This window comes from Pseudonaja textilis, chromosome 5 (assembly GCF_049901715.1).
Source record: "Pseudonaja textilis isolate UNSWEBS1 chromosome 5, rPseTex1.2, whole genome shotgun sequence".
Classification (NCBI taxonomy): domain Eukaryota; kingdom Metazoa; phylum Chordata; class Lepidosauria; order Squamata; family Elapidae; genus Pseudonaja; species Pseudonaja textilis.
The window spans coordinates 71,097,017-71,111,025 of record NC_141994.1 but is presented as its reverse complement, the minus strand read 5'-3'; the positions used below and the strand labels follow the sequence as shown (position 1 = coordinate 71,111,025).

The following is a 14,009-nucleotide window of genomic DNA, read 5'->3' as shown; positions in this document are numbered from 1 at the left end:
GGGTTTCTTCATTGTCGTCTACTGTGATGTCGGTGGTTGTGATGATCTTCGGATCAGGTTTCACATGTCATCTTCGGAGAGTCTCTGCCAGTGGCCATACAGGATTTCTAAAGCCAGAACTTTTTTTTATTATCTGCTCTCTCTTTTCTACAGAATTATATACGAGAAGTTAAGATTAAAACCCAGAAGTTGAAACGCATCCTCGCTCGAGGACGCCTTCTCACCTCCTCTTCTCACACAAGACCTCCCAATCCGTCCTTCCTGAGAGATGCTCCTCTTTTGAAATTTGAGGGCTCCTCCTGAAGCGGGTGGTGGGTGTGGCAAGAGGAGCTGTGATAAAAAAGGGGGCAACGCCCCCAAAAGTGAGCAAAAAGGATCCCTTTTGGAGAAGGTTTGAGGTCTATCCTTTCAACCCCCTGAAGTCCGCAACCTCTCACATCTCGATATTTCTGACCATCCCAAGACTTTTCAGCTATCTAGAGAAATCTAACTGACCAGAACGGCCAAATCTCTACACTGGACCAATTGATTAAAAGAAATATCAACCGATTTCACCTTGTTCTGCTGAATGGGTGATAGGGAAGTTCCAATTATGAAGAATCTTTTGATGCCTACAAGGCTACGTCTCTGCCTTAAATTATCAGTTCGTAAGTAGAAAGCACTGCCGCTATTGTGGTCTACTCAAAAAGATTTCCATAACAAACTGACCTGCTGTTATTAAACAACGGGATGTTGGGAGCTTATTAGACACATCACATTTGAAAGGGTCTAGTCCAGGAGTTGGCAACCCGTGGCTCTGGAGCCACATGGGACTCTTTCACTCCTCTGCTGCATCTCCCTGTTGCCTCCACAATTGATAGGGCTTTTGGTGAGGAGAGGTAGAGGAAAAAGGATGCTGTGCTAGGAGACTCTATGGTGGGGGAACTGGACTTCCAGTTGGCAGAGGAAAAAAGACACACTCTCTATGGTGGGGGAACCGGACTTCCGGTTGGCTCTAGAATTGAATGGGGGGGCTTCCAGTTAGGGCCTCTGTGGCTCTTTTGAGCTTTTAAGGTTACCGACTTCTGGTTTAGTCTAAAGAAAGCAGAAATCAAGCCTTGGGCTGTTGGTGGATCCATGGTATGGGAGCCTGAGGGATACCTTCTGCATCTGAACAGCATAGATGGAAGCAACGAATGCTTAAGGGCAGGTTATGAACTGCTGTTGCTATCTCAACGTAAAGAACGCTTGGAAGAAAATCTCAATTAAATCGTTCATTCAATTAGCATGCCCCACCACACAAGAACGCACGCTCCATGGGAAGACAGGGGTTCTCAGGTAAGGCATGCAAATTACTGGAAGAGGGGTCCATGCAATGCATTCTAAACAGCCCCCCCTCCAAAAAATACCATAAGGTTGAGAGGGAAGAACGTCACACTGACTACCACGGTCTTATCTATACGCGGAAAAATCTAGAGAATTTTTTCTGGTTCATATGAAGAGGACGGTAAAACTCTACTTGAAATCCAGGTGTGAATCTGGTACCTGTGTCGTACCTGACAATTAAAAGTTCATTTAAAATAGGGAGTGGGGGGGAAAACATCTTTAAAAAAAATTCTAGGTGCCTCAAAAAGGAAAAAAAAAAAGAATTGTGATTTTCAAATGATGACACTTGGCTGTTATATTAATACAGATCCTTTTAAGTCTACACTGGCCACAATTATATGGCATCATAAACCATGGGTTGATCACACAAATTCAAGAGTTGGCTGCAATGCAAATTTTGCACTGGGTTGACTCCAACGTGTTTCCTGTGAATGAGGGAGTCCTGCATTTTAAAAGCAAAGCGATGTCAAACCATGGCTTCCGACACTGGCTTAGGTAAACCACAAAGTCGGGTTTGAACAAAATTACAACATGAGGTTAATCAAAACCCTCTAAACTGAGCTGGTGTAGGGGAAAAGAAGGCACAGCGCTCGAGCTTGAAGTTTCTCGTTATACTGCACCGATCACCAAAATCTTGGCTTACAATGATATCGGCATCAGTTAAGATCAATTTCTGCTGGTCCACCTAAACTTGTTTTCCACAGCAAATCTGGCTTGGCTTTTGTTCTTTTGTCCCTTGGGTTCTTTTAATTTCTTAGAAGTCCTAAGAAATCATTTTGGAAGGGTTAGATCAGTCAGCCTTTTTAAGCAAAGGTGGACAATCTAAGTGGTCCACCAGATGGTGGTGGAAAAGACGTCTCCAACCAGTACAGCCGATGGGAAAGACATGGCAGTAGATGTCCTACAGAAACACCTGCTAGTTCCTGATTGCTCAACAATTTTAGGAATGTCAGATGCCTTCCTTTTCCTGAAGCAACCAAGAGCAATCCCAGTGGGGTTTGCTTTCCAGCTTCCACCCAAAACCCAAACTCACAAACCACCCAACAAAATGACAAAAAATACACATGCTTTGGTTGGCTCCACCCTACAGTGCTGAAAGGGGGAGGGGGGGGCAAAGCTCATTGAATCCATGAACCCTGACTAGGCTAAATATATATTTCTTCCCTGAGTCTTTAAATGCTAAAGACATTTCCTATTAACCATGGGAACAGAAGAAATTTAATACTTTTTCCAAGGCGTGAAAACGTGCAAGATGGAAGGGCCCGGGGCCACGATCAAAACCGCATATTGTATGTGCGTGGAAAACACCAACAGGAGTACGTTTTCTAGTATAAACTTGCAGGTTGTTACATACACACAAACACACCAGAAAGACCTCTCTTTTCTCTCTGTGATGTAACTTCCGCTAAATTTATGAAACCAAAGCCAAAATATCTCCATATCCTGATTAATTTCCTTACTTTACCAAGCAAAACTGTAATGGGAAGAGTTCTAAATGGGAAAGAAATGGGAGTTTTGGGGGGAGGATACCGGTGTGTGTATATTCAAGAAAGCAAGTTCAGTTGAAAAAGGAAGATTGGATAACATTTCTTTTGAGGACTTCTTGAATCTTCAATATTCTGCTTATAGTGCTCGGGGACAAGATCTTTGGAAAATGGGGCTGTTGGTATTCCAAAGATGATGGACATCACAATTTACTTTTTCCAAGGTTTGTGACAAGACCATTTTTATGGCCATAAAAAGCAGGACCATCAGGGCTGGGACCTCACGTCTGCTTCAACATGACGAATCTCTTCCATCATCTTGAGCAGAGGTCTCCAAACTTGGCAACTTTAAGACTTGTGGACTTCAACTTCCAGAAGTCTTAAAGTTGCCAAGTTTGGGAGGCCCTGATCTTGAAGAAGAACACGTCAACGCGAGTAACATCTGTTGGATAGTTTCCCCCGTTAGTTTTGCAGGGTAATAACACAGAATCTCCACCGTTGTACATCTTGGCCTCAACATCTAAGAACATGGAAACTCAAGCACAGAAGGCAGAAGAAAGAAGGAACGGCCATCAGAGGGAGGGAGAGGGCTTACAATCCCATCCTAATCGGGACATCCAGTGCCATGAACTTTAGAAGAACATCACTAACTCCTTCGCACTGCAACGCCTGTCCACAGTCACAACTCAAATCTACCGTAGTCTACTAGAGTGTCCAAGGGAAGCTTTTGACCTTCTGTGGGCATCAACTTTGGTTGTCCAACCCGGTGCTACTGTGCCAGTTCTAACTGTGAGAGTTTTCCCAGGAAAATAAGTCATCTGGGAAGTAAAAGAGATGGGGTACAAAGCAACGAACTAACACACACACACACACACACACTTGTGCAGATGCTCGCACCCAGCCCCAGAGTTATGTAATCTGAATTTTTTAAAAACTCTTGGTGCTGCTAAACTTTTTCTCGGTGTAAATGAGGGAGGTATGTGTAGGATTCATTTTCTAACACGGGAAACTTTAGGCAAAGCAAACGGCTCAAGATTGCATCTTCTCAGCATGGATTTATAAGGATGTCACCATTTAGGCCAGGGGTGCTAACCGTGGCCACTTTAAGACTTGTGGACTTCAACTCCCAGAATTCCCCAGCCAGCCATGTTGAAGTCCACAAGTCTTAAAGTGGCCACGGTTGGACATCCCTCATTTAGGCAGATGTCAACATCAACATGTGTCTTAATCTCAGCCCAAGAGCCTTCTGTTTTTCACCCCATGGCCACTAGATGGCAAAAGATCCCCAAAGTACATGCAGCGCTCTTCTTTTCCAAGGTGGCTCCCCCCCCCTCCCCAAAAAAAGAGGTCAAATCTACACTTCCCATCCCGCCCACCCTCCATTCTAAGGATGCCTGCATCGGCTGCTGAGGGGTTAGCAGGCTGAAAAACAAGCTCCAATCGGCAAAGTCAGGCTGGAGAACAAAACTGCTGTGCACCAATCGAATTAAAGATTTAAAAAAAGAAAGAAAAGAAAGCACCATCTATCCTCACGGCCCTGAGTTTGCACCCAGGGTAGAGTCCCGTCACCTCAGGAAACCCCTCACCAATTTCCCCACCTCCCTGGTTGTCCATATTCATTGACCTTCCAAAAGTGTCAACGTGAATGAGAATGAATGAATGAATGAACAGGGCAAATGAACGAGCGTACATCCCTCCCTCCATCCACCCATCATCCGTCCATCCCAAAGCCCGTCAAGAAACTTTTACCGATTCCTTTTTATTTATCCGTGTGCATAAAGCCCCTCCCCCACACGACGCGCTTCTCTTCTCTGAAGTTCCCCAGTCGCTCACTGCGCGAAAGCGCATATGCCCACGCAAACACGCCCATGCACGCACGCACGCCCACCCACACACGCACAAAATTAAAAATACTGAAAAATCCTCTTCCTTCCGTGGAGCCAGCAACCGGGCTCATCACAGGGTGATGAGCTCCACCAGGTTGCCCTTGGGAGGGGTCATGTTGTCCGGAAAGAAATTCACCAAGGTGTCGAAGAGTTGAGTTCGTTGGGCGTAGACGTGATCGACGTCCGAAAAGCCTGGAGATGGGAGAAGGAAAAACGACGGGGGAGATGAAAAGATTTGTGGGGCATCAGAAAATATACCGTATTTTTTTTTTGGGGGGAGTATAGCACGCATTTTGTTCCATCTCCGAAAGTGGGTGGAAATGTCTGTGCAGCTTATACAGCGAATGTTGCTGAAGCCCCGCCCACCCTTCAGCCTCGGCCCTCCCAGCCATTTGCTTCCTTGCAGAAAACAGCAAACAGCTTGTATCAGCTTCAGCACAGCCTGATTAGCACAAGCAGCTGATTGTCGGTTGGATTGGCCTCCCGACGATCAGCTGTTTTCAGGCTGCAGGGACTGCCGTCGCTTATTTGCCGCCTCCACGCACTCCATTTTCGGCCTCTCTATACTACACACAGCCCTCCCAAGCTCCATTTTCAGGGCTGGCCGCAGAAATGGAGCTCGGGAGGACCACATGGATTTTCCTGGCCAGCTCCTCGGACGTCTTTTGCTGTTTACAGGGGTGGCCCCCACGGGCCAGATCTAAACACTTCCATGGGCCGCATCTGGCCCGCCGGCCTTGACTTTGACACCCCTGGTATAGGCTTTTCCTCCTTGAGCCCAGGGGGTTGGACTAGAAGGCCTCCACAGCCCCTTCCAACTCTGGTTATGAGGTTTTGTTGTGTCCAGTAGCAGAAGCGCTACCAGGGAGGAAGGGGAGGGGAATTATTACGATCTGTAAACTTGAAGTTGGGATTTTTAGTTCTGGGAAGTGGAAAGGGTGTTATTCTTGGTTGGCAGCCCAAGGAGATTACCTACAACAGGCTGAACTCACCTCCACTGTAACGGTGCACTCCATCCGCGCAAGCAAAGTTGAAGCTCGTCCCCGCCCCCACTTCCCAAACCTCAGCTGGCCAAGGGCTGCTGGCTCTCAGGATGATGGATGGTCTGTTAATATGTTTTGACCTAACCTTCCGATAACTGTATGGATTCACACCGCGGTGAAACCGAGCCCGTGGACTTTTACTGGCTCTTGACCCAAAACTAGATTCAGAGGCCGCTGCAACGCTGACAAGTCTGAAGTCTACTCACCCAGCGTACTCAGATCAGAGCCCGACTTGAAAAGGGCCGAAGCGAGCAGCTGGAACTAGACAGGGAGAAAACAAAACAACGACACAAGAAGGACAATTTTAACAAGGAAGAGGTCAACATGTCTACAGAGATTCTCAAATCATCCAAGGTCATAGTTGTCCCAAGGGGTTTATTCCAAAAGCAACTGGACTTTTTCTCTTAATTTGAAAATGTTTTGCATCTCGTCCAAGAAGCTTCTTCGGTTTTAACTGACTGGTGGGGAAGGGAAGGATGTTCTGAGCCAGCTCCCCAAACACACCAAACCCTCTGTATTTAACTCAAAGATTCCTTTATTAGGACCGCCAGCAGACCTGGCAAAAAAAAGTTTCTCTCTCACTGCAGGCTAACAAGTCCATCCGGCAGGAAGATGAATAGTTGTCTGCCACGCCTATTCATCTCTTCCCCCTGACTTTTATCCCCAGAGCTCAGGCGGGGCTTCGCTAGCAGCGGTGGCTCTTTCTTCTCAAGGACCAGCCCATAGATTTCCACTGCTCTCCTCTCCTCTGCCTTATCCGTGCATCAGGTTGCATTAAAAAAAGCAGTGTGTGTGTATGTGTGTCTGAGGGAGGGAGGGAGGGAGGAAAGAGAGAGAGAGAGAGAGAGAGAGAGAGAAGGAAGGAAGGAAGGAAGGAAGGAAGGAAGGAAGGAAGGAAGGAAGGAAGAAAGAAAGAAAGAAAGAAAGAAAGAAAGAAAGAAAGAAAGAAAGAAAGAAAGAAAGAAAGAAAGAAAGAAAGAAAGAAAGAAAGAAAGAAAGAAAGAAAGAAAGTAAGTTGTGGGTGCTTCATTATTGGAAGTTTTTAAGATTCTGGACAGTCACTTGTCTGAAATAGTAGAGAGCTTCCTGCCTAAGCAGAGGGTTGGACTAGAAGACCTCAAAGGTCTCTTCCAGCTGTATTCTGATGGATGGATGGATGGATGGATGGATGGAAGGAAGGAAGGAAGGAAGGAAGGAAGGAAGGAAGGAAGGAAGGAAGGAAGGAAGGAAGGAAGGAAGGAAGGAAGGAAGGATAGGTAGGTAAAAAGGAAGAGTACAGATGATAAGGTTGAGAAAAGAATTTGGAAAGGAATGAAAAGAAATAAATCCCCCCAAATGACAGGAATCCTACTGCTATCCAACCAGATTTTAAACCGTGTGTATGCAACCGTGTGTATGCATGCCCAAACACATGCGTGCACACATACACATCTACCTAGGACTGACCACCTACACCTTTGTCATCCAGGTGTTCTAGAAGCACCAATTCCACCTGGATTTGCACAATTCTTTCCACGTGAGCAAGAAAATCAGATACCGTCACCGCTTACCTCCTTGGTTTCTTCAGGATCTGAGTGATCCACTGTGGCAAACAAGTCATTCTGCAAATATTTCAGGGCACTTAGAGGATCCGTCTGGGCTTTCTCTTCAAACCTGTGGAGACACCCAAGGTCAGGAAGTAGCTCCGGGAGAACTTAAAAGACTCAGGAGACTATTTTAAAAAGGCCCTCCTCATCCAAATATAAAAGATACAGGGGCCTGACACTGTTTCTGCTGGGCTGTCCAAGACCAGAACCTCATGTGGACTAGAGCAGCCGTCGCCAAATCGGTGGTCTGCCTGAGGATGTGATTATCAGAATAATAGAATCGGTGGTCTTTCTATCCTTTGCTATTGCAATTTTGCATTCTGGGAATACGATTTCAAATCGACAAAAGTCTTTAGAAGAACAACAAAAATGATTAGAGGGCTGGAGGCTAAAACATACGAAGAACAGTTGCAGGAATTGGGTATGTCTAGTTTAATGAAGAGAAGGACTAGGGCAGTGATCGCTGACCGCTGGGCCGTGGGAAAATTTTGGTGGGCTGCAGAGAAATCTCACCCCCAGAGCAGCCCCCGCAAAGCAATTAATCCAGGCTGCGCAGAAACACAAGGCTGCTCAGCCCACATGGCCCGCGGGAACCCTCCCCACTCACTCACTCCTTACCTGAAAAACCTGTCTGCTAAGTTGCTATTTTTCCTTTTTCTGACCATCATCTGTTCTGCTGTGCCGGGAGATTTAGATTAGCTAGGAAGCAGGAAATCGTTGGATTTCTTGCTTTCTAGCTAGTCTTTAGATCTTCGGCTCAGCACAGCCGAACCTCCGTTAGGACTGAAGGTTTGTTTGCAAGCAAATTCAGTGCAAACTCACGGCAAGCAAATTTGAGAGACTGAGCTAGCTGATGGCAGATAGATAGATCACTGAATGATTCTGTGAGCAACTCAATCTGCCTGCGTGCTTTGCCTGATTTTGGATAAAAGTTGCTTTTTTATATAAAAAATTCAATATTTACATACATGGTGCGATGTGAGTTAATTCTGTGAGTTTGCTTGCAAGCAAATTTTATGTGACAGACTGAGCTACACAATGGCAGATAGACAGATCTCTAAGTGAATCTGTGAGCAACTCAATCTGCCTTCCTGCTTTGCCTGATTTTGGGTAAAAGTTGCTCTTTTTTATAAAAAAAATCCAATGTTTATATAAATATTCATAATATTTACATACAAGCCATGCCCAGCCAGTCACATGACCACCAAGCCACACCCACAAATTAGGCCACACCCATAGAACCAGTTAGTCGTCCTTGGGATCTAAACTTATGAGTTTGGTGGTCCCTGAGGTCCAAAAGGTTGGCGACCCCTGGACTAGAGCTTCATCTTTAAATGGGAGAAGACCAGACCTGACTTAGATGGCATTTGGTTGGTCTCCTAAGTCAGGACTGTCCAACCTTGCCCTGCACTTCAAGTGCCAGAATTCCTCGGCCAGCCACATTGGCATTCAAGGAGAATCGGAATTTGTCCTCTTGCGCCTATTTAATGTTTGCAGACTACCACATTTTTCGGAATATAAGATGCTCTCAAGTATAAGACGCACGTAGCTTTGGGGGAGGAAAACAAAGGAGGGGGAATCTGCCTCTGCCTCCCAGCCATTTGCCTCCTTGCAGCAAACAGCAATATTCAGTTTCAGTATAGCCTGATGAGCACAAGCAGTTGATCGTCGGTTGTATTGGCCTCCCAACGATCAGCTGTTTCAGGCTGCAGGGATTGCCATCGTCTATTGCCACCTCCGCAAGACTCCATTCCTGCCACCGTGCGTCCCGTTTTCGGCCTCCACATGCCCCATTCTTGGCCCATTCTGGGCAGCGGGGATCAGAACAGGCTGAAAACAGGTTGCGGAGCGGCGAATAATGGGATATCAAGGCCGAAAATGTTGTGCGCAGAGGCAGAAATAGGAAACGGCAATCCCTGCAGCCCAAAACAGCTGATCGTCGGGAAGCCCATCCAACCAACCATCAGCTGCTTGTGCTCATCAGGCTTTGCTGAATCTGAAACCGGCTGTTGGATGTTTCCTGCAAGGAGGCAGAAGCTGCAGGGTAGGGTCAGGCGGGTGGGCAGGGCTTCGGCCATGTTCGCTGTATAAGACACACAGACATTTCCACCCACTTTCGGAGGTGGAAAAAAGTGCGCCTTATACTCTGAAAAATATGGTAATTCCCCACTTGACTCCTCCCCTGGTCTCACTCCGACAATATCTGACTTCTTTTGATATTAACTGAATATAGCCAGGAGTTCTCTTCAAATAAATCAAACTGGGAAAAAAACAGTCCAATGCTTTTAATGGTTGCCCCATTATCCCAGGAGTGGGAGGGATTCTATTTAAAAATGGAAAGAGCCCCTGTTCCTCTCAACAGCCCACCTCCCCTATTGCCTTTGTTAAAGCTCCTCCGGCAGGTCTGTACCTGTGTTTCCTTATCAAGTACTTGCAATGCCGAAGCAAGTATTCCTTGGACGGTCGGCAGAGTTTCAAGGACCAGAAGTCATCCAGCCTCATCTTTGGAGAACAGGGTTTGCCTGGATTTCCTCCAAACAAATAATGGACCTTGAAGGGAGAAGCGGAGAAGAGATCTGATCATAAATAAACAGCGGTCAAGGAAACCATGGATAGGTTTTCCATGAAGCACGACTGGACTTATTGACCAGGGGTGGGATTCTCCAGTTTTTAACAACTGGTTCGGCGATTGCGCACAGCACTCAAGGAACACAGCTGCGAAGTGGCAATCTGCTGTGCGGCGCTAATCGGCTGAAACGATATAGGTAGGTGAAGCACAGGGGCAGCAGGGGCGGGCCCACGATAGTCGCAGCTAACCGGTTCGCTGCCAGCTGATTTTTTTGGAGCAAGGGGTTTGGCCTAACCAGCGCGAACCGGTTGAATACCACCCCTGCTTATGTCTAAATGCTTGGGACTGTTGCTTATGCAGCTCAGGTAAATGCTGCGTGCACAGCTGTTTATGGTGCCGAGCTTTTCCGCTCTCTAAAAAGGCAGAGAAGGAAAGAAAGCCACAGGCCTGCCTCTCCTTACTCTGACGAAAGGGTAAGAATACACCCCCAACATATAAACCTTAAATCGCTGTCCAGGAGGACTGAAGTAACTATATTTGGTCTAGTGGTTAAAGCAGAAGCAGAGACAGGCTGCTCACCGGTTCACACCGGTTCGAGCGAACTGATTTTTAATTTTATGGCCAGTTGGATGAACCGGCAAATCCCACCCCTGGCTGGCCCCACCCATCCTGCCTCTCCCCTCCCCCGAGTCCCCGCATGGCCCATTTTGGATCTCATGTAAGTGCAGGGACCCTGCAAAGGCTCGGGAAGGGCGACAAACAGGCTCCCTGGAAGAGAGCCTCTGGAGCCTGGGGAAGCCGGTTTTACTCTCCTGAGGCTCAAAGAAAGCCTTCGGAGCCCGGGAAGGGCAAAAACAGCCCCCCGTGGCCCATTTTCACTCCCAGGGTGGTACAAGAGGCCGACTAGGCCACGCCCACCATGGCCATGTCCACCCAGCAACCAGGCAGAAAACCGGTTGCTCATTTTTTTGAAGCCCACCCCTGAACAGGAGTTCCCAACCTGTTGGCAATTGCCCGCTACTGGGCCGCAGGCTAATGGCCAGTGGGTGTTGTGGTTCACTGGCAGCAATTAGGAGGACATTCCCGAGAAGCCTGTGCTGGGTGTGAGTGAGAGCAGGAAGATTCATGGAAGAGCAGCATAGGTGACTTCGGAGTAAGAATGCTAATTAATGGCCCTTCCCTCTAGGGAATATAAGCCTGGTTTCAAACGGCTTTTACCTTTGCAAAAGTTTGAAGGAGTTAGTGTGATGATTACAGACTCTGATTTATTGGACTGATTGGCTGCAAGCCATCTGTTATCTACAAAGAGGGCTATTTGTGGAATAAAGCCATGAATGTTTCAGTTTTGGAGTTTATCTGTGTTTGCTTTCAGAAACTTCGGCTGAGTCAGAACACTCGGCTGCGTGAGTGGCCAGACAGTGCGTACGCATCCACATCACCATGGGTGCTCATGGCCCCACTTACGTGAGACTTGTCAGATATCTCAGGTTTGACAGCTTTTGCGCCTTCTGTAGTCTTTCCTTCATCTAGATCAGGGCTCTCCAAACTTGGCAACTTTTAAGACTTGTGGGCTTCAACTCCCTTGTGGTCTTCAATTCCCCATGCTGGCTAAGGAATTCTGGAAGTTGAAATCCACAAGTCTTAAAGTTGCCAAGTTCGGACAGCCTGGCTCCAGATATTAAATGGTCTCAAAGTGAAAACTTGGATTTGGTTCTCCTTCCGGAAGATAACGGTGCCTATGCCAGCAATCCAGAGGGAGGAGAAGACATCTTCAGGGCATGGTTGGAGTTTGACCAGGATGTCCACCCAACCCAAGCCTACATCTATAACCTTATTGTGACAATCAGGAGACCTAGATCTTCCGGTTTGAGCTTCTTCAGTGACAGACCAAAACCTCATCTCTCCGAGGCTTCGATCCGTGCTCGCCGCTGGAGCGCCCCGACTTGGCTGGTTTCGGGGCTAAGCCACCCCGTAGAGGTGGTGAAGAGCGGGGAGACTGCCTGCAGGGTTGAGGAGAGCCGCATCTCTCCTCCCCAGCTGGCCATTACTCCCTTTCCCGAAGGCGGTTGTAGCGGTGGTCAGAAATGGCCACCACAAAGAAGAACTCGACCGGAAAAGAATGTGCAGGAGGAAGATAAGAAGAGAAAGTTTTGGTTGACCGGGTCAAACAGCAAAAACAACAAATAAGGTACCCTAGAATTTAAACTTAACAACATTGTTTCCAAAGAAGATTTTGAAGCTGCGAAGGAGAGAGAGAAGGGAAAGGATTAGGTTTTTTTTCTTCCCTTCCTTATACTGACAGCCAAGAGACTTAAGCAAGAAACTGAAAAAAAAATCCACTTTGACATTAATAGGCATTTAAGCTGAAAATAAAAGTCATGGGGATAATAAAGATTTATGGACCTTTAAAAGTTTTTAAAAGCTGGAAAGGAGGGGAAAAAAAGAATAGAAGGGCAGGATCTGGAAAAATGGAGGAGACTGCCTGGAATTAAGGAATGGAACTGTAATTAAAAGGAACTTACAGTGAAATTTTAACAAGATTCCTCAAAGATACATTTTAATGGAAACTTGGTAACAAAATAATAGAACCCCAGGAAGAGAAAGTGGAAAAAAGAAGCAAGTAGAAACAGCCTTGGTTATTTGAATTACTTGGTGATTTTTGGTTTTTGCATCTAGATGACTAAAATTAACTGGGTGGTTGTTTAAAAGTTTTTAAAATGGTATCACTCTTAGAAGAACTGAAAATGGAACTTAAAAAATGGAAAGAAGATGCACAAGAAGGGAGAAGTTCTTTTGGCTTCGTGTTTCAATTCTTAGAAATGGAGATCTGGAACTATGAGAAGCAACAAGAAATGTTTGCAGAACAAGAAGATTGGGACAGAAAGAAGAAGCCATCTTTAATGATCAAATAAATTTAAGTGGGGGAGGGGAAAGAAAAGGGGGGAAAGAGAGTGAAAGGTTTAAGATTAGAAAAAACAACCAAAAAGAAGAACAATTTGAAAGATAAGTGTAATATCAGAAAGCAACAGAAGAGGGGATTACAGATGAGAGAGTTAGAAGTAGAGGGACGAGGGGGTAAAAAAGGGGAGGGAGAAGAAGAAGGGGAAAAAGGCAAGGAAAAGAAGTTGTAAAAGACAGAAACAAGAAATGGAGAAACAGGGAAAAGATATAAGGATTGTAACCATAAGTTTGTTTAGAGATAATGGGTGAAAATTTAATTGTAAAAGGGATTCCGCAAAGGTACGTAAGATAGCTTTGTTATATTACAAATAGAAATAACTTTAGAAAATATGATGATGGATAAAATATTTATTGTAATGCAGTGGGATGTTTGTTAATAAATAAATGAATTAAAATGTTTGAGAGAATTAAAAGGGAACATTTTTAATTATTAGTAATGATTTATAAAAATATAAGTGAGAAATATGGAAAAAAAAATTAACTATGGAAAGTTTATAAGTGTTCCCAAGGAAGTATGATATTTAATTGAAAAGAAATGTTAAAGATATTAAGATTTAATATAGTGTCTATTTCGAATTCTGTACCAAGCAGAATTCGATTGGAAGTTATATATTATATTGAATGCTATAATCTTAAAGCTATACATTGAAGCTTAAATAAGAGCTTGAATGGATAAAATTAAAGGATATAAAGGGGTCATACTCTAACTGGTAACTACAGGGAAAAATTTGCTTAATAAGAAAAAATAATGTGAAATTGTAACAGGACAGACAAAAGTATAAATATAATGATTTCAATTGAGATAATTAAAACAAAGTTGAGAAAACTAAAAGAGGGGGAAAACTATGTAGAAAATATAAAATGGTAATAAGATACGGAATAGAATATAAAAATGAGCATGAAATTGAGTTTTGTGTCTGTATGAAGAAGTGATAACCTGGGACCATGCTATTTTCAAAAAAGATGTTTTATTTGTATTTTGTTTTTGTGAAAACCCAAATAAAATTTTCCAAAAAAAAAAAAAAAAGGAGACCTAGAGTGCATCTCCATTGAACTAGGGTGCTGGAAGAAGACTCCTGCGAGTCCCTTGGACTGCAAAAGCAATCAAATCGGTC

The 14,009-nt window shown here is 45.1% G+C and overlaps 1 protein-coding gene across 3 annotated transcripts in view; it reads right to left on the bottom strand.

The window, feature by feature from the left end:
• Positions 1 to 4,592: 4,592 nt before the first annotated feature.
• Positions 4,593 to 14,009, bottom strand: part of MKLN1 (muskelin 1) — a 97,874-nt gene continuing 88,457 nt past the window's right edge. For all 3 annotated transcript variants that reach the window (XM_087935343.1, XM_087935344.1, XM_087935345.1), the window contains 4 exons: positions 9,775 to 9,914; positions 7,329 to 7,431; positions 5,985 to 6,039; positions 4,593 to 4,927 (listed from right to left, as the gene is read on the bottom strand). In XM_087935343.1, coding sequence (XP_087791469.1) covers positions 4,806 to 4,927; positions 5,985 to 6,039; positions 7,329 to 7,431; positions 9,775 to 9,914 — 420 coding nt within the window. In that variant the 3' untranslated portion in view covers positions 4,593 to 4,805. The remainder of the gene's footprint in view (positions 4,928 to 5,984; positions 6,040 to 7,328; positions 7,432 to 9,774; positions 9,915 to 14,009) is intronic.